The sequence below is a fragment of the Cyclopterus lumpus genome, chromosome 24 (genome assembly GCF_009769545.1).
Source record: "Cyclopterus lumpus isolate fCycLum1 chromosome 24, fCycLum1.pri, whole genome shotgun sequence".
In the NCBI taxonomy this organism is placed as follows: domain Eukaryota; kingdom Metazoa; phylum Chordata; class Actinopteri; order Perciformes; family Cyclopteridae; genus Cyclopterus; species Cyclopterus lumpus.
In genome coordinates, this window is record NC_046989.1 from 11,583,266 (window position 1) to 11,602,298 (window position 19,033).

A 19,033-nucleotide genomic window follows, 5' to 3' on the forward strand; every position below is an offset into this window, starting at 1 on the left:
GAGAAATGGGATGAAACGTGGGTAAAAGAGAGAGAGAAAGCTCACATTAGTAGTTAGTATTTTGAGCTGTGTTTCACAACAGCATGCTCACATTTCTATGAATATGTTGATACAAATGGATGGATGACTGATCAACAACTCCAAACACTGATGTTTCTCCAGTTTCTTTTAACCAGACAACCATTTGACGGGTTTAATGCTTCCATTGTCAAAAAGATAGTTGTATTTTTGTTTAATTAAACTTCTGATTTTATTCATATTCAGGATATTATTATTAGATTATTTTTTTTATTGTGCAAGTTGTCCAACATTCTATGATCCAATATAACTTTAAATGCTCATTAATAAGCAATTTGGTTATGTGACATAACTAAAACTTGCCTCACAGCTCACACTATGTTGTACAGTGTTTCGTCAAATATCTGGATGCCAATGAGGATCTGTTGTATTATGGTCTGGACAGGACTTAGACAGCCAGATGAATATAACTGATATGTCAAGTAATAATACAGAAGAGACAGCAAACAAAGACACATGGCTGCCTCCAGTCAGCTTAAGTCTGTCGTTCAATGTAATTAAACTCAAGAGTATTGTGTTATGTTTTGAATGCACAATGTTTTTTTTCTCATCAATCATGAACACAAGTGAATCATTCTCATCTCTACCACCCATCCTATATGATGAATATGTGAATGAGGCATTTGGTGGCTGGCTGGCTCTCCAATGCCTAAAAAAGGTCCCTGCTTGTTTCTCTAATGAACAGCTGGTCACTTCAGACATGTAATGGCACTTGGTGGAGAAAGAGACTATTCTGCAGCTGAGACAAGGAGGAGACAAGAGAAAACAAAGAAACTGAGTTTTGGCGGGACAGGAGAGGGAGAGCTACACGTAGGACAGGAAAATAAAGAGGCTAAATAAAGAAGCAGACAGCGAGGAGGGGGCGGGACTACCAGCGCATCAGGCCCCCAGCATCTTCTTGACCAGGTAGCCAGGGAGTGAGTAGAGGAAGACGCCCAGCATGAGCAGCAGCAGTATCAGCCCCAGGACCTTGAGGATCAGCCAGCGGTAGTTGTGCCAGATGAAGTAACGCATGGCCTTCAGGGGGCCCAGAAACCACATAAGACTGGTGTCCGGGCGACTTTTCAGAAGGAGGTAGAGAGAGGGAGAGAAGAAGGAAGGCAGGAATGCAGATGGAGGCAAACACAGGGAGAAATGGTAAGGATAAAGGGGGAGTCGCACACATAAAGGAGGGGAGACACAGAGGGAGACAGTTGAAGAGATGGTAGGAGGAGAAACGAGTGTGAACGTGTAACAATGCCTTTTTGAAAGTGCAAAAAGCATTGTTATCAATTACATGTTTATCAATTATTAAGTCCTGATTGATGGTGATTTGTAATATTTGATTCATTGCTTGTTGTACTGTGAGAATGATTTTCTTGAGGAGATTTAAAGGACAGCACCACACAACCATCCTCACATTTCATGAGTGAAAAGGTGTGTGTGTCAGAGTTATATATACATATATTCTGAATAAACGTCAATATCTTACTTTGGTTTCTCCAGTGGATCAGGCTCATTTCGTCCCAGCCCTACAGGACATTTCTCCGCCTCCTCTGCCGTCACCAGATGAAGCTCAGCTTCTACCTTACCCTGCAATGACAGCATGACATGCGATATATCAAAGTGAATCAATTAGCTAGATGCCTTGAGGATACTAATACTATAGATCTAGTCCCCTGTTCTGTCTCTACAGATGAGACACTGCATTCATCTCTATCAATGAATGGAGAGGTTTACAATCTTCTTTGGACCCCACAGACTTATCTTGGGACCCACCACGTTATTGGTTTTATTACTCTTTGTTTACTTACATTCTTCTTTATACTCTTTTATTCAATACATATTTTACTCCATTGGAGGCAGCTTCCTAGCTGCTGTTTTGAAATGATTTATGATGTCACATTTCACATGTGGCGCCAAACTGCCGTTGTGACTTTGGTCATGCTGTTGTGCTCAGTGCTTCACGACTGACTAACCGTTAGCTCCATGTCATCGTTCTCATCGCGGGCTACAAATGGCCACCAGCCCTTGACCCTCTTTTGTTTGAAGATAGAAATGGTGGGCAGCTCGTGCTCGTTTCGGATCATGTCAAGAGAACACTGCTTGGCCGTCTTGGCGCCACGAGGGAACCGGTTTAGGTCCAACTCAATCGCACCTGTGAGCGGTGATGGTCAAAGACAATAAGGATGGTGATACTTAATCATTTCTCGTTGTGTAAGATCAGATGGAAAGTCCTGTAATTGTTCCCATCAGGCCTCTCACCCAGGAAGTCATCAGCAGAGAAGTGGTCGGCGTCCCAGACCTGCAGCGTGAGACGAGGAGGAATCTTATATTCAGTCTCATCCCAGGAGAACATCGACTCTTTCTTAGAGATTACGATCTTCTCCTCAGCCATGAGGTAATCGAAGGGGAAGACGAAGCGCCAGTTGAAGTTGCCCTCACCAGTCAGGGAGTGATAGTGCACATCTGTGTCCTGCTTGTCCTCCTGCTGCCCTTTCAGCCATCTGCAGGAAGCAGCATAGATTAGAGTTAGGTGGACCTACAGGATCATGGATTGGATGAGTGCACAGATTGTTTCATTTTGTAAGTCATGCACTTCTAAGTTCTATTGAAAGGAGATTGCAATTGTCTGTCAGTTACTGAATACTAATTTTGTTGATTTACACAAGAGCATAGGACAGGTTAAATGTACCAGTCTGCCAACAAGAGAGATGATGCTAATAGGTCATAATCAAAACACATAATGTGGCTCCCCAATAGCAAATCAGATTAATGTGTCAAAAAAAATGACAAAAACGTAGTTGAATGATACATAAAACCTGATTTGATGTTGGAGCTTCACACTATTTTCAAAGCCATGCATAAACAAAGCTTGCAAACATGCCATTAGTGAAATTTACTTAAAAAAAAAAAAGAAAGTAAATAAAACGTTCATCTTTAGTGTCTGGATGCAGATAGCAGAGGATCAAAAGCTATCATCAGTCTGTGAACGACTGCATCACAACGTTGGATCCGTGTGTCAATGCAGACAGTTTGGACAGCGACTAACTCTACAGCTCTGCATGAAGACCTTAATTTCTAAAATACTCTCATGATCCTCCATGTATTTAGGGTGGTTTGAGGATGGTACCCAGTTCGTCACAGGGCAGTCCTGTGTTGACAACCATGGGTCAGCTGACGGGAACATGTGTTTGGTTAAGAGATAGATGCAGGAGGAAGGAGGCTCTGCAAAACACTGACACTAACAACTTTAAACAGGAGTAGAATATTACAATACCTTTTTAATTTGAGACATTTCACAAGCAAACCACAATTACAATGAAGTCATTAATAATGGCTGCATTGCATTTAGGTGTCAGTTCCTGAAGCTGGTATTATTGTGCATACCGTACTGACATTGCTTAGTAAAATGAGAAGGATTAATGCTATTAGTTACCCCAGTGCTTTTTATATTATGTGTTGATAGTCACATTATACTGCAAGCCTTGAACATTTGCTGCATCTTCCATTCACTTTAAGGTCCTATGATGAATGAATTAAGGCAAACATTCCCTATTCACAATATCTTTGGGGGGTTCAATGTAATGCAAATTAGATGGACAAAAGGCAAATGTAACTGCACATAAGTCAAAATGTCTGCCATGAAAAGGCAGTATTGGAACCAGCCTGCAACATGACAATATTATCAAAAACATTGGAGCTCTGTCGTGCCGCCATGCACATTCTTTACTGATGCACATGCAATAAGCTCCAAACACCTTCAAAGTGAAATTACAAATATCTTATAAGTCTGCATGTAAAGTAATTTCAAGTAAAATCTACAATACAGGACCAAACCACAAACCTTAAACAAACTTGACTTTGGAAATAGTAGTTTGGCAAAAAATAAAATGGTAGTTTAATAAACTAAAATAAGATGGTTATTTGACAGAATAAATCATGGAAAATGGTAGTTTAACAAAAAAAAGTAGTAGGTTAACTAGAAATTAGTTTGACAAAATTAAAATGTTTTGATAAAAAATGGTAGTTTAAGTAAATAAAATAGTTTTACAAAAAAGGAACTGTACTGTAGTTAAATAAATATAATTTCAGTGTAACAAAAAGAAAATTGTAGTTTAAAAAAAAAAAAAAAAAAACTGTAGAAAAATATGAATTTCTCTATGACTGAATCGACTGTATGAATGTATGTATTTCAATATCAGCATATCTGTGGGTTATTTTGGCATTCATAAAACTATGATCATGATTGTACTCAAGTTGTTTGTGTGGTTTGATCCTGACTGAACTCATTTTTCATTTGGCAATAGTTTTGAGCGTGCTATTTGGAGAGTTTAAGACAAGCAAGGTTACGTGCTGGATGGAGAGTTGAGACAGGAAGAAAGAAATGACTCCAGGAGGAAGGAGGGGAGGTAGTTGTACGAGCCATGCGATGGAATCGTGTGTTTACCCCCTGACATAGATGTCAGACATCTTCTCTCCTGTCATGAAAGCATCGTCCTCTAGAATTACGTCATCAGTGTTCCAAATAACAACACGAAGCTCAAAGCTAGACAGCGGCAGAGCATTGACCGGAGGAGAGAGAGAGGACGACAGACAGGAGACACACCACAAACACAAACAACACAAAAACGCACAGAAAAAAATGGAAACAAAACAAAAAAAAGAATGGTTAACTCCAAAAAAAATCCACACCCACGGGACGAGGCTTGGTCGCCGCGTCCCACTGTACCTACCCCCTGACAAATATGTCACTGGACTTTTCTCCAGTGAAGTAATCATCGTCCTCCAGTATTACTTCGTCTGTATTCCAAATAATCACTCTGAGCTCATATCTGGTAAGGGGAGGAGGAAGGAACACACAGTTGGACTTATATTTGACAATAAGTGGAGAGCTAACTAGTAAAACAGACTCACCATAACTTAAGCTGGGGCTAAAACTACGTATTCTGTTGGAAAAACTGAACTTTAGACACTTCAAAATGCAATTAACAAATATCTTTCCCGATAAATCTGCATTGGATTTACAATTATCCATAGTTTGTCTTATTTGCTCCAGCCGGAGCCTACCTCTTTGGTTTCCGTGGTGCTGTGTCAATCGCAGGTCCAGGAGCAGGCATGTCCATGGGAAACATATCCACCCACATCTCAATACGGCCCTTTGAACGCACAGAGAACAAAATACAGTCCAACCGTCATTTCTGTTTCATAACTCCAGACAAGCGTGGCTCTTTCCTACCTGTTCGATGCCGGGTTTGTCGGGGTTCAGCAGGGGTCTGGTCTCCACATGTTCAGGGATGAGCTTGCAGCCCATCCTTGGGATCTCCTCCCAGTGGGTCAGCACCGTCAGAGCCAAATGCTCCTCAGTCTGCTTCTTCAGACCTGGGATATCAACACAAACAAAAGGCAACGCAAAACACACAGACACACTCACAGTTCAGACATGTACAGCCTCATGGTAATGTAAACAAATGAGATCATATATTAGATTATTGCCAACATCTGATGGCCTTTTCATCGTTTATAAGATTAACATATCCTCAATTGAAGAGCAAATGTCAAAGGTAAAGTTATATTGTTATTATATTATCTAAGAGATATTGTTCTGTTAAGTAGTTATCAGTGGGAACAGGGAATAATTTAAATAAATTACAAAATAAAAATACAAGGAAAAAAAACCAAATATTACAGTAAATGAAATCAGGTCTACTAATCAATTGTACATGGTATTACATTGGTATCACAATTCATTTTAAATAGTGATGTTTAATCATTTGTAGGATTTTTATACGATATAACAGTTTTAGGAGCAAAATGCAGCCATACCATTTTCATCCTCCATCTCTGTAGGTCCCAGAAATATCCGATTGGCCACCTTGACTTTGCCTCCCGGCCCATAATGAGGTCCATCAATCTTGCCGTCCTTACAGAGCTTCGCCAGAATCTGACTGGGCTTCATTGGGTCCCGCCAAACATTGTATCCATGGCTGAAATCAATTGATAACAAAGAGGTAATTGAATTTTCTGAAGTTGTCTTCAAGCCAATCAGAAAGTGATCATATGTTTCATAAATATAGAAGACAATATTTATGCAAATCGGGCAACAATTGGGGCTTTGAGATGCCTCCACAACATAATGTGAGAGTGACGAGAACATTTCTGTTATTACTATTGTTTATAAACTTTTATTTTTAAGTACACTAAAAAGAGACAGGTTTTTACTGAACCAATGACTAAAAACATATAAAGTATAAAATACCAGGCTACTCACACAGAATAGTTGGATGAAATGCCACAGGTCGCTCTGTATTTGCTGTAGAAACGATTCTCCAAGTCAATCTTTGTCTCTCCGATCAAGTCGTCAGTGCCGACCAGGTCCCAGTCGTACACCGACACCGTCAGCATGGACTCCATGGGGAATGTGGCCTCGATGTCAAAGGATCTGAGCACAGACAAGTAGAGGGTGAACAGAACAAGAATCAAATGTGAGAAGGGCAACAGATTCAGGCTTGTTCAGAATATTGTTGCAATAAAACCGTGACTTTATTCTCCTGCACCGCCAACACATATAAACTGAAACTAAATGAAGAGCCGCTAACTATCAACTTACTTGCCAAATACAGGATTGAGCTGTTTGGAGATGTAGTTCTCTTTGTCCTTGACCTCTGACTTGCCCAGCTTGATGGCAACATATGGATCGGCCTTCCCATTGATGTCCGCAGGGTGAAGATCTGTCGCCTAGAGGAAAACACAACCGGACACAATCAGAGAAATATTTGTCAGTTTCTGTTTATTAAGATGTGGGAGTTTTTTTTAAACTGCCGTATAGATTAAAATGAAAAAGAGGTCACTCACCCTGACCACATAAACGCGGACAAGGACGTTGATTGGATCGTTGTGTGGGATGCTCTGGAACATGCCCATATTAGGATCGAATCCTGCCTCTCTCGTGATTTCCTCAGACACAGGTAGCTTGTACATACATAAAGATCCCTGGGTCACAGAATACACAAACAGAGTAAAAGACAAGCGAATGACTTATTTCCAGTCAGTTAGTGTAGGCTGGGGCGGTTTCTTCCCACCTTGAATCTGCCAACAATCCTGTCGTCATCCAGAGCGTGTTCGTCGTCATCCCCGGCCTTTCCTCTGTACAGGTTGAAAGTGTGAAGCCAGTCTTCAAAGTTTCCGTACTCACTCTCCAGCTCCTTGTTGTACACCTGCATAGGTAAACAAACACATCAAGCGTTTGTCTCTGCATGTCTTAATAGTGTGTGCCGCTTTATTTTTTTGGAGTGCGTATGACATACTCACCATCAGCTCGTCAACTTTCGCTTTCACCGGCCGTTTATCGGAGCCGTCTGCAGCCTGACCCTTCTTCTTGTCCTTGGAGCTCTTCTTCTCTTTGCTCTTTTCTTTTGTTTTGGACCCTTTCAGAATAAGGTCATCAGGTTTGATATCTGATTGGAGGGGTGAGTGAAAGTGGAGGTGGACAAAGTATAGGGTTGGAGTCATGAAGAGGGGTGGCAGGGTTGCGCGCGACACGTGTCACTCAACATGGAAGCTGACCGGTGTGTTTATCAGGGGAGTAAGTTTCCCTGAGCTCGTGTCGAAAAAGAAGGAAAATGTTCAAATGTGGCTCAAAGAACTTGACTTATAGAGTAACTTAACACCACCGTATTATACATCTTATTTTTGGTGATCTGCAGTGATTTAACATCCAACTGCTCCAGTGACATGCAGGTGTACCACGGACCCAGTGACAGAACAAGTGGGTGTGGTCACGGTTGCTCATGATGAACTAAACCCATCAGTAAAACTGGCTGAGGAGAGCAAAACACTGCCTCTCAGAGTTTAGGGTGTAAAACAAGAACATGTTGGAAGGTCATTTATAACAACTATGTATGTGGGATATTCATGCATCATAATAAATAATAAATGGAGTAAAATAAAAGAACATTTTGAGATTCTCAGGAAGAAACAGTCAGTGAGAAGTTTGGCAGAGACCAAGGGGGTTCATGAGTAATGTATTAATTTGTACATGTCACAAACACTAGCTTCTCAATTGTTTACAGTTAATATCAAAGTGTGATGTTGTATTTGACAATGTGTATTATCGTACTGCATCCTATACCTTTAAAGAAGTTTTATGCTGAAGGGATTGCAGTCCAACAGTAAATAATGTATGTAACTATGTAATCATGTTAATGTAAATGTCGTTTAATTCAGTGGGTCTTTATGAGCCAGCTTTCATGTGTACTGCAGAGCTGGGAGGTCATGCTGATGTAGAAAATGGTCATGAATATGATAATGATTGACTCATGTTTAAAGCATGGATGAATGATGAATCCATAGGAGCAAAGAGACGAAGAGCAGGAAGCACATAACAATGCTGTGACTGAAATCACTCCCTTATTCACTACTTCCTTTACAATAAAACCCCTGTTGATCACTCTGTTGTGAGTAAGTAAATTTGTATTTTGAATATGTATGAGTCATCTTCATGTGTCGCATTACATTGTGGGATTGTTAACAGAAATTACGCCATGTCCTAAATTTATACGACACACAGATTCTTTGCAGATTATTTGTTGTACTTAAAAGAGGATAGTGAAAATAGTGCACTATAATTTACAATAACTAGGGAGTGATTGAGGTATCAACCATAGGACATTGATTTTACTTTTGTAAAGCTCATTTCTCTGCGCCATCTCAGGCAGTACAGTTGACATAACAGAACTGTATGTCCTTCATCCTGAGGACTCTCAACTCAAAATGAATAAACAACAGAATTATTCTTAAAAAAGTTAATGTAGAATCCAAGCCAATATTAATGATGTATGCCTTAAAGTAAATCCAAGCAGCAGACAGCTGATTCTGTACCTGCTGCCTCCGCAGCTATCTCCAGGTCCTCTCTCTCCTCCGCCTCTGCCTGAGCAGCCTCCTGGGCTCTGAGGGTCTGGAGAACCATGTAAGAAAATGCTGTCAGTCTAATAGGACTTCACTTGTGAGGGCAAAGACAGAAACATGCGTAGATGTAAATAGAGTATACAAGAATAGAATAGACAAACCTCCTTCAGTGTCTCTATTGAAGCAAAATATTTGGACCACCAGTCCAGCGTTCTCTCATCTGTCTCATCTTCTTCCTCTACTCCCTTCTTTTTCTTCTTTTTCTTCTTTTTGTCACTCTCCTCCTCGGTCTGTTGAAACAGTTCAGAAACATTAAGTGATCGTCAGTAGCGTGTTATAATGCACAAGGAGGTCCCAGTTAACTTCAGCGCATATTCTCATTGCCAAATTTCTATAGGAACGATTACTCACCATGTCAACTTTTACAACAGCGTCAGACGTCTATGATAGAGGGCGTTACATAAAACAACACAAGGGTTAATACACACAACGGAGGATGCAGGTAGGAACGGCACATTTACAGACTAGGCCGGTAAACAGGACTGGACATAAAGCAGTGCTACTATTTACATATACAAACACACACATTGTACAATAGAAGTTTGAAGGCAATGCCCTAGTGTGTGAACTCAAAAGAAAAGCTCACAGCGTCTAACTTGACCACCGTGTCCATCTTTCGGAGAGGATCTGCGTCCATGTTGACGAGGATGTCACCTGCAGGGCGAGAGAAGGTGCGGGGGGAAAGGCTGGGTGAGGAGTGAGGCTGGGAGCCGCCATTGGTGAGGACCATGTAGCCATTCATTAGCTTAGCTGGAGCGAGGCCGAAATGCAAAGACAGCAGGCGGCAGGAGGACAGGACAGTCAAGGACATGCGAGAGAGGGAAAAAAAGATGACAGATGGAGGGAGGACACAGGCAAGAGAAGTGGTCAGAGCGGAAAGCAAGCAGAGACATCAGCAACATTAATAGAGAATGAACATTCATTCTTTAGTGACCCGAGAGCTGAATCACAAATATTTAAATGTCATTCTTAAAGTTTGTTTTAACCTTCTTTGATGTACAATATCCTGGTATTGTTTAAACGTTGCAGGAGCCCTGTCCAACTGGCATTTCAAAAAGGTTAAAACCATGTCTAAAAAGGTGGCTTCAGCCATGTTTCTTTTTAAGAAATAAGGGAAAGCCAGAAATGGCAAAGAAGTGAACAAAAGAATATCTTTTACATGGTTCAAATGAATGTACTACTTATTACTGTTTATATTTAAAATATTTGAAGATTAGAGACTCTGTGTGTAAAATGTATAAAGGAAATAAAAGCTGGTAATAGATACACACACAACATCCCACAGTTAATAGGCTCCTCATGAAAAGTAATACAATATATCACAATGAAAAACATATTATAATTCACTTGAGTGTTAGTACCTGCAGTGGCCCAGTTGTTGGAGGTCTTGTCTGGGGTGCTGTAGATGAAACGTCTCAGGCTGCTGACAGCATGGGACCCCACCAGGATGTAGCGGCCAAATGCCCGGCAGTCCACCACCCGGATGTTGAGAGGAGGGTGGAGAAGCTCATTCTCTGGAAGGTCCTGGGGACAAAATGAAGACATTAAGTTGGTGAGAAGAAGATAAGTTTGCGTTATTCCTGCAAAAAGTTACAATATGTATTTCAGTTCAGTGAAAGCAAGCAGACCAATTTCAAGTCAAGTTTTATGTTTATTTAAAGAAACTGGACATAATCCAAAATCCACCTTTGTAGGGGTCTTAATGTCAAATGGACAGCTGTACTTACCACTTCAAACCATTTGACCAGGGTGCTGAAGTTGGGGTTTTTCTTGTAGTTCTGGATGAGGACCGACTGCACACCTCTACCTGCACACTCTATGTCCACACGAGGACGATCCACCTGAGCCAGGTTAATCCTCTTCAGGTCCCTTAAGCCCCAGAACAAAACCTAAACCAGAAAAGAAAACGGCATTAGGCAGAAAGGGAGTTCAAAAAAAGAGATCTGGTGGTTAAAATCTCACCTCGATGCGGTAGCGACTCAGGATGGGTCGGATGCCCAACGGCACAGGCAGAACGGGTCCACGCTCCGAGTCTGTCGGCCCTTCGAGTGGCGGAAGCTCGGCTCTCCCTCCTTGACCAATCTAATAAAAGAGGAGAGAGCAGAAGTAAAGCTCACACTAATAGGATGCAATGCTTCTGTGATTTCTGTATTGTGATACAGCATGAGAACCATACCACTTTTCTTTAGTAAAGTCTTAATATTTGTATTAATTCTGTTTTTTCTTAGTGTGACAACTTGGATGAAATGCAGAGAAGGCAGAGGTTGATGTCATGTTGGTAGGGATAAAAGTTGCTGCGGTACAAAACACTGACAACAGAGTTACGAGTCAGACAAAGTGGGATGAAAAGAGAGAATGCAAGAAAAAAGCACCTTTATTTGAGGAACAGCAAAGTTATGGACAGCGATCAGAGCTCGCCTAATCACCTCCTCATCGAAAGGTAGCTGTAGGCAGCAGGAGGAGGCACAGGAAGGAAGAAAGAGGCAAATGGATATTTCAAAGGAGAACAATATTTATGTAATATATATATATATATATATATATATATATATATATATATATATATATATATATATATATATATATAGTGGGAAGGAAGGGAGTTGACAAGGTGGCAGAGGAAAAAATTGGAGATGCAAATATTTAAGGGAGGAAAGTGAAGAAGTAATGCAGTGATTCTCAAAATAGAAAACAAAGAAAAGGAGCATGGAAACTTTCCATGGCAATCAACGTGAAATGACTTAAATAAGTTACTGTCAGGCAGTATTTACAATAGATAATAGTTATATTAAAATTTCCAAGCTAAATTCCTATTTAATGGGACGCTGGCAATATTTATTATAAGATGGCGCTACCATGGTTACAATTAAATATGTATACTTTTAGCCCCCCCAAAAAATACAATAGGACATAGAATTGCGTTTTTTCCCCCCAAATAAGTATATTTCTACCAATACATTCATACTTTTCAACAGCTAGTGGCTGTAACACACATAATGTAGTACCAACAAAGGCAATGAAAGAGAAGAACGTATCTATAATTTTCCGTTTGTCCATCATTTATTCATGTGTAAGTGTTAATGTATGTGTGTGCATGCATATGCATCCATTCTCTTGTGTGTGTTTTTTTGTTACCTGCAGAAGCTCAAATGCAGCCAGCAGCTCCCCAGCAGTGCAGTTCCCTCTGTAGATCTGGTAGTACTCCAGCTGTGGTGGGAACCTCGGGGGGCCATAGTACTCGTCACACATCTTGAGGGTGGGCTTCGCAAACGTGCGACCTATGAACTCTGCCTTGCCCTGAAGACCACATTGTGACAGCAGGCAGTCGAGACAATCAGGGGACAAGGGAAGGGAGTTAAACGCGGGTGAGGGAAGTGCAGTTTCCAGGTCAGCCACTGGGTGTCAGTGTTGGTTTAAAGTGATGGAAGGTTTAAAAAAATGTGAAAAAATTAAGGGAAGCTTGCAGCAACAAATCAGTCTTATATAACACAAACTAACTAATTGACTAAAGATTACACTATAATAGAACACAAGGAGGCGTACTCATGAAATAGACAACAGCATTTTTTTGTCTATATTTTGTGGTTGGGTATTACGAGGCAGATTTTCAACACTGCTACTAGTGTACAAGCATGAATGCTCCTGCAGCTACTGCTGTTACAGAGTGAGAGAGGGGACATTGAGGAGGCACATGCAAGTTTGTTCCAGAGCTCATCAGCAGCTAGGTGAACCTGACGAGTCATGCTATAGGCCTACCAGCTAACAGCCATCAGTAGCTATTAGAACATCTAATTCAACACAGTCTTTACAGTAGTAATGCTTTCACACTCTATTTAGCCAGCACAGCATGCGCAAGGCCAGAGATCAGGTGAAGGGTGGGGTGGAAGAAACAAGGGTGGACAGACAGTCAGCACATGAGGGAAGGAGAAGCAAAGCACTTTTAGACTTCTTTGCGCAAAGTAAATGCTTTAAAACAAGTATTGACAAATCTATGAATCAGTGTTTTAATGAGGCATCCATTCATTCACACAGAGTAAGATCCTACCACAGTGTCCTGGTCATAGAGTTCAACTACAATGATTGGAGGGTCATCTCTCAGCTCACTGGCCTCCCCGAACAGCTCCACATCGTCAAACACCAGCAGCTGGTCCCAAGTAGGGCAGAGAGTCTCGCTCAGGACCTGCAGCACACACATCAAATCAAATCAACATTTAATTGACACACATGTACACATCACAGCACACACAGTGAAATCAAGCCACTGCATTTAACCCATCAGTGGGCAGCTACTACTATACAGCTCCGGGGGAGGAGTTTGGGCGTTCGATGCCTTGTTCAAGGGCACCTCGGCAGTGCCCAGGAGTTGAACTGGCACCTCTCCAGCTACCACTCCACGCTCAGTACTTGGTCCAAGTGCCAAGTCCCCACGGACTGAGCTACTGCCGCCAATATCAACTGAGTTAATCAGATAATCAATGCAATACTCGTTCAGTTCCCACATTCACACAAACAATGTATGCTTGTCGTTCATGGTCCTACCTCAGTAACCTGGCTGTGTGTGGAGAAGAAGACCCGGGCAAAGGGATCTGACAGGCCACTGTTGTCTGCAGCGAACAGACTGCGAGCCTGGTACATGTGTGCTCTCAGTTGAAACACCTGCTTCACTGATGGACGCACACACAGAGCATCACATTAACTGACAATCAAAACCCTTTGTTAGCAATCTCCTATAGAAGTGAGAAAATCAAACCACAAAGTGAAAACGATCGATGGGAGTTAAATGATGTTCTGATTGAATTTGTTTTTGTGCTTTTTGCCTCTAATTGATTTGATTTCAGATATTAGAGTTAAACTACTGATCAATCAAGATCCCTCGGGTGAATGAAAAGTAAAACTTCTTTAAAACAATAATGAACTCATAGTTATATTCAAAGGCTTACTGTTGTAGACCAGGCTGACGGGGGGGACAGATTGAAGACCGTGGCCCATTTGAGCAGATTTGATCTCTTCAAAACCATTAGGCAGACCAGTGAGGAAGTCCTTCCTTTGCTTGTTGAGGCCGAGCCACAGATACAACTCCAGCTTAGCCTGCACGGTCCAGCCTGCAGGACCAAACCCCTTCTTACCGGGCAGCTGTGGGCACAGAGAACAACAACAGGACACTGCATGAACACAGGAAAGTACATATTACAGCACATCCTTTCTTTGGTATCATTACAGCGACTCAATCATTATGCAGACAATATTAGGAAGCCACCTCATTGATTTTCGAGTTCTCTTCAGGCAGCTGTCATAGATTTACAAGTCTATTCATTGTAATCCTTGTCAGCACTGTATCTTGTACATTGACTATTCACAACTACTGATCATTTCAACATGAGAATATTGAGCTGTGAATCATTTACAATGGTTGAAAATGAGCAACGTGTGTTTTAGTGACTAACAGTGTTTGACTAAGAGGAGCAGGAAGAGATGCTTGCACCTTGAGGAAGACAGCTTTGACTTTGCCGCAGTCTTTTCCCATTTCCTCATCCACTATGGAGTAGAGGATGTCTTTGGAAGGAATCCGGGCGTAGGCGATGCGCTTGTTGTTGCTCCGCATCCAGACGAAAACATCTGGGATGCTGTGCTGAGGCTGGACAAGATAAATAGATAGGGTCGATTGATAGGTGATCAACAACTTATTCAGAGTTCTTTCCCCAAATATAACTTGCTTGAGTTCTTTCACAGATTGTACAATGCTTATATCCTGCGTATTGAGTCTGTATTCATAGATATACGCACTCATTCTGTGTCAGCTCTGTACCTGAAGTACAGGATTAGGGTTGGAGAGGTACACTACCTCGTCTGCGAGGAAACGGAGCTTCTGCAAGAAGTTCTGCACCAGCTTGAGTTTGTCTCTGACTGTGTTTTTCTTCACCTGAGTTCGGATCTGCTTGGCCTGCTGGCCCATGTTGTCCTGCAGGTCACATATACACATAATGTACACACATCATAGCTGGGGGTCTATCTATAATCAATTTAACCAACTGCATGAGTGGATTAACTTAAACATATGAATGATGTTGTGGTTCCAAGACTAAAAAGAAATTGTAGGCACAAGAACATCTTGCTGATTTCTAAATGCTATTTTTTAGAGAACACTTTGTAATATCTTTGCATTTTTTTCTTGAAGCAAATTCAAAAATACAAACTGGAGACGTTTCTGAGAATGTGACAGTATTACGAATGCATGCAAATGTAGACAAAGAATTATTCAAGTTAGTCAAAATGTATTACACACATAAATGTCCCTGTGTGGCCTTTACAGGGACTATTTACTCATTCAGGCGCTGGGATTAGAATCTGAACAGCAGCCAAATTGATTAATAACAGCTTTATTTTCTCCTTTCTCACTCATGCTGCCTCCTTCTTTCTATATTTGAGAAACAGAAATCATACCATCTCTCTCATGCAGGACTTGAGCCGCTCTCGATCCAGTTTGGTTCGGCCTGCCTGGTTCAAATCCTTGTTAGCCAGAATCACAAATCGACTGGAAATAACCACAAGACGATGAAACATGAAAGGGAAAGTTTTTTTAACAGCATTAAATACAGAATTGTCTAATGAGCACTATACCGTTTTAGGTCTTACAGTCCAGCATTCAGCATGAGGAGAAACTCTCTGTACTGACCACCGAGTCACAATGACAGATGCAATACAAGACCATGAAAAATGATTATTTATGAGTATCTTGCCTGCAGCCGACGCTGAGCTCCTCCAGCACTCCCCTGAGTCTGCGCTCTGGAAAAGCCTTCTCCGTCTTAATGATCTCCTGAACATCATTCAAACCCTCTTCCTGTCGGGACACAACAATACCGGAGCTTAGGACAAAATAAGTTGTTAGTTGTGTTTACAAATACACAATGCCTCATGTCAACATACACATACTACTGTAGCATACTTTAACAGGCATCTATAGGCATACACACATTTCAGAACACAACTGTAGAGGATGTAGTGGATAATGTATCTGTGATAAAAACAATAACACATTCTAATATCTCTATCCCTTATGTGGGACTTGAATACTGCTTCAAAACACTGCTACTGTAACTATAGACTCTTAGATTTGTTCTAGTAGTCATTCTTGCCATCTGAGAAAACCTTTGCATTTTATTTATAAAGGTGGATACTGACCAGCTTGTCAGCGATCTTGTCCATCATGTTGGAGTTGTAAAGTCGTCTTCTCTGGTCCTGCCACCAACTCTTGATGTACACACACGGCTTCTTTTCAAAGTAGGGAAGATGGAAGTAATTCCTATAAAGTACAAAAAGTGACTTTGTTCACAGTGGAACAACCTACTTTGTTACAACTGCTTTCTAAACAGCCTTGAACCTTGCCCCTGTGACCCTTGACCCCTGACCTGTCGGTGATGACGGGCTTCATTGGCGGAGTGGAGGAGACAGAAACCAGGTCCCCGTCCTCGTCCGCCTCGTCCTCACTGGAGTTCTGTATGAGCTCGCTCTGCTCTTCTTCATTCTCACCATCTTTCTTCTTCTTCTTTGCCAAAGAAGGCTTGCTGACACCATCTATCTGGTTGCCATAGTTTCCTGTTAGCGGGCAGAACATTTCACGTTGTTCTGAGGTTTGCTCGGTTATGGCATATTGATTTTTACTGTCAGATCTCTCGGATGAATTCTAAAAGTGTGGAGTGCAGGTCAATATTAACGAGAGGAAGAAAAGGTATATTTACCTATTGTGATTTCAAAACTAATTGCTTTGTCACCAATCTTCCTGTCTATCATGGTGGCCTCGAGGAAGGAACCAAAGAGAAAGAACTCATCTATTTTCCCTGTGGCGCTCTAATGGAGTGAGGAGAAGTGCAATAAATAAAACAGAAACATTTTATTGAACTGAAATCCATTAATTTAAGTTGTACAGTCTGTGGAAGAATTACACTAATTTCCACCATATTTTCTGCCCTATGATGCTGTTTACATATTAATATGATTGTTATTAGAATATGAATCAGCTAATACAACTTGTCTTACACTACTTAGCTGCAGCAGAGTTGTTTTACTTTCTGACATAATCAATAAAGGACCAAAATCATAAAACATTTACGGTATGTTGGTATTATGAGTACCTAGTGTCCTCCAAATAAAGAGCATAACATTGAGTCACAACAATTCCATTTCCTCAAACTGCCCCTTTTGGCAATAACCATATAAAACATTAAAGCCTCCTCGGTCTCATAGGACCGTTAAAGGGAAGGTTCAGAACAACTCAAATAACATTAAATGAATGAAATATGACCTAAAACATGTTTTAACTTTAGGGCAAGCCCAGAAAATATTTAGCTGAAATAAATGGAACGATCCAATCACGCTTGGTCTATCCAACAACTTAACTGGAATACCATAAATGGACCGGAGCCAGCTCACAATTATCTGGACCAGATAGACAATATAGTGTTGTTGTAACTCCATTCCTGTAAATGATCCAAAACCATTGATCACATTTGACTTTGTCTGATGGATGACAAATGGTGAGTGAAACAAATCTCAAGTTGAATAGAGGGGAGATACATTAGTTTATTTACAGTATTTCTAATTTCTTTGATTAAATTATAAATCAGTCTCTCCCTCAAAGCAACACCTGGCACAGACTCATGCTGGTATGAATGACTGTGGTTCCCAGGGGACACATTTACACCAACAGCTAGGAGGAAAATAGCTGGCAAGCTGACCCCGAGGCAAAACACCTGAGGTTTCTTTAACTACACATGTGCCAATCCTATGGTGGATTGGCACATGTGTAGTTAAAGAAACAGTTGAATGCTACAAACTGTGTATTGTAGGTCAGGAGGTCAGGAGAGGTCAAACAGCATGTTGTTAACAGTTTTTTCTGTTTTGTAAGATCATTTAGTTTTAATTGATGAAGTTGGAGGAACATTTCAACATATTTTCTTACAACAGTTTGCATTTCTTACAAAAAGTTATTTTGTAATTTCTTTTTTTTCCTACAAATGTCCAGCAAAACAAGTGATCAGTTTAGGCAACAAAAGTAATGAACCATGTCTCTGAGTAAAATAATACAAACTGATACACCAACAATGCGATCCCAAAACCACTTAGCTGTGCCTGTAGTCAGGTCTTCTCACCTCTGAGATGTTGGAAACATTCTCCACCTGCACCTCAGTGGAGCTAATGAGCTCCGGTGAAGTGGTGTCAAGGATCTCCACAGCAATAGAGAGCAGGAGACGGGCTCTGAAGGACACGCCTTCTCCAAGACCCTCATTCAGGTCCTGGTGCTCGTCAATCAGAGTGTACTGGCGGGTGGAACCGTACATGTTGACCCAAGCTGGACCCAAGGTGGGCAGGAACCCTGGAAAAGGGAAAATAAATGTCTGTAGGAGATGATGAGGTAATCTAAAATAATGCTTTGACAATTACATAGGAGGTCTTTTAAAGTGTCTACATTCCAGCATCAAACACTAGCGATTCCCACCCCCGCACAGCAAAACAAAAACAAACAAACAAAAAGCCAGACAGCAAGTTATCACATATTCGTCTAGGTTTTAGTTGTCACCCCAAAATCACTTTTCACCAGAGCCAGTTCTTTCATAGCAAATTGTTGGCCTGTGACTGCTTAAAGGTTTAAATTATTTATTTTATTTATATAAGACTTTTGGCTTATTGCTGTACGGTTTACTGTGTTTTTTTATCATTATGTTTGTAATGTTTTGAGTTTCTGTACGTTTTTTTTTTTATCATTATAAGTTTGTAATGTTTTGATTTTCTGTAAGGTTGTATGCGTGATTGTCTGATCGGTAATGGTGTCACTGCTAGAAATAGGACTGTATCACTAGTTCACCAGACATTAGCACAATTCATCATAATGGATATTGCACTTTGATTTAATATATGCTAATGTATGTATTGATTGCAAGTTAGTTTGAATGTCATCCCTTAAATTCATTAGCAAAGGGTCAGGTGGGTCATGAGGTTCGATTCACACAGCAAA

General features: G+C 40.9%; 1 protein-coding gene across 1 annotated transcript in view; it reads right to left on the bottom strand.

The window, feature by feature from the left end:
* Positions 1 to 957: 957 nt before the first annotated feature.
* The window catches only part of otofa (otoferlin a), a 60,874-nt gene continuing 42,798 nt past the window's right edge, over positions 958 to 19,033 (bottom strand). Inside the window, exons 15-46 of the mRNA XM_034527568.1 lie at positions 18,171 to 18,394; positions 16,761 to 16,869; positions 16,431 to 16,617; positions 16,204 to 16,324; positions 15,762 to 15,862; positions 15,466 to 15,556; positions 14,867 to 14,983; positions 14,507 to 14,659; positions 13,965 to 14,157; positions 13,564 to 13,688; positions 13,070 to 13,204; positions 12,160 to 12,321; positions 10,987 to 11,106; positions 10,752 to 10,913; positions 10,386 to 10,548; positions 9,611 to 9,678; positions 9,376 to 9,405; positions 9,126 to 9,254; positions 8,938 to 9,013; positions 7,369 to 7,514; positions 7,140 to 7,274; positions 6,913 to 7,050; positions 6,668 to 6,795; positions 6,329 to 6,499; positions 5,884 to 6,044; positions 5,297 to 5,439; positions 5,128 to 5,216; positions 4,794 to 4,892; positions 2,323 to 2,564; positions 2,037 to 2,215; positions 1,550 to 1,650; positions 958 to 1,138 (exon numbers count right to left, since the gene is read on the bottom strand). Coding sequence (XP_034383459.1) covers positions 958 to 1,138; positions 1,550 to 1,650; positions 2,037 to 2,215; positions 2,323 to 2,564; positions 4,794 to 4,892; positions 5,128 to 5,216; positions 5,297 to 5,439; positions 5,884 to 6,044; positions 6,329 to 6,499; positions 6,668 to 6,795; positions 6,913 to 7,050; positions 7,140 to 7,274; positions 7,369 to 7,514; positions 8,938 to 9,013; positions 9,126 to 9,254; positions 9,376 to 9,405; positions 9,611 to 9,678; positions 10,386 to 10,548; positions 10,752 to 10,913; positions 10,987 to 11,106; positions 12,160 to 12,321; positions 13,070 to 13,204; positions 13,564 to 13,688; positions 13,965 to 14,157; positions 14,507 to 14,659; positions 14,867 to 14,983; positions 15,466 to 15,556; positions 15,762 to 15,862; positions 16,204 to 16,324; positions 16,431 to 16,617; positions 16,761 to 16,869; positions 18,171 to 18,394 — 4,379 coding nt within the window. The remainder of the gene's footprint in view (positions 1,139 to 1,549; positions 1,651 to 2,036; positions 2,216 to 2,322; positions 2,565 to 4,793; positions 4,893 to 5,127; positions 5,217 to 5,296; positions 5,440 to 5,883; positions 6,045 to 6,328; positions 6,500 to 6,667; positions 6,796 to 6,912; positions 7,051 to 7,139; positions 7,275 to 7,368; positions 7,515 to 8,937; positions 9,014 to 9,125; positions 9,255 to 9,375; positions 9,406 to 9,610; positions 9,679 to 10,385; positions 10,549 to 10,751; positions 10,914 to 10,986; positions 11,107 to 12,159; positions 12,322 to 13,069; positions 13,205 to 13,563; positions 13,689 to 13,964; positions 14,158 to 14,506; positions 14,660 to 14,866; positions 14,984 to 15,465; positions 15,557 to 15,761; positions 15,863 to 16,203; positions 16,325 to 16,430; positions 16,618 to 16,760; positions 16,870 to 18,170; positions 18,395 to 19,033) is intronic.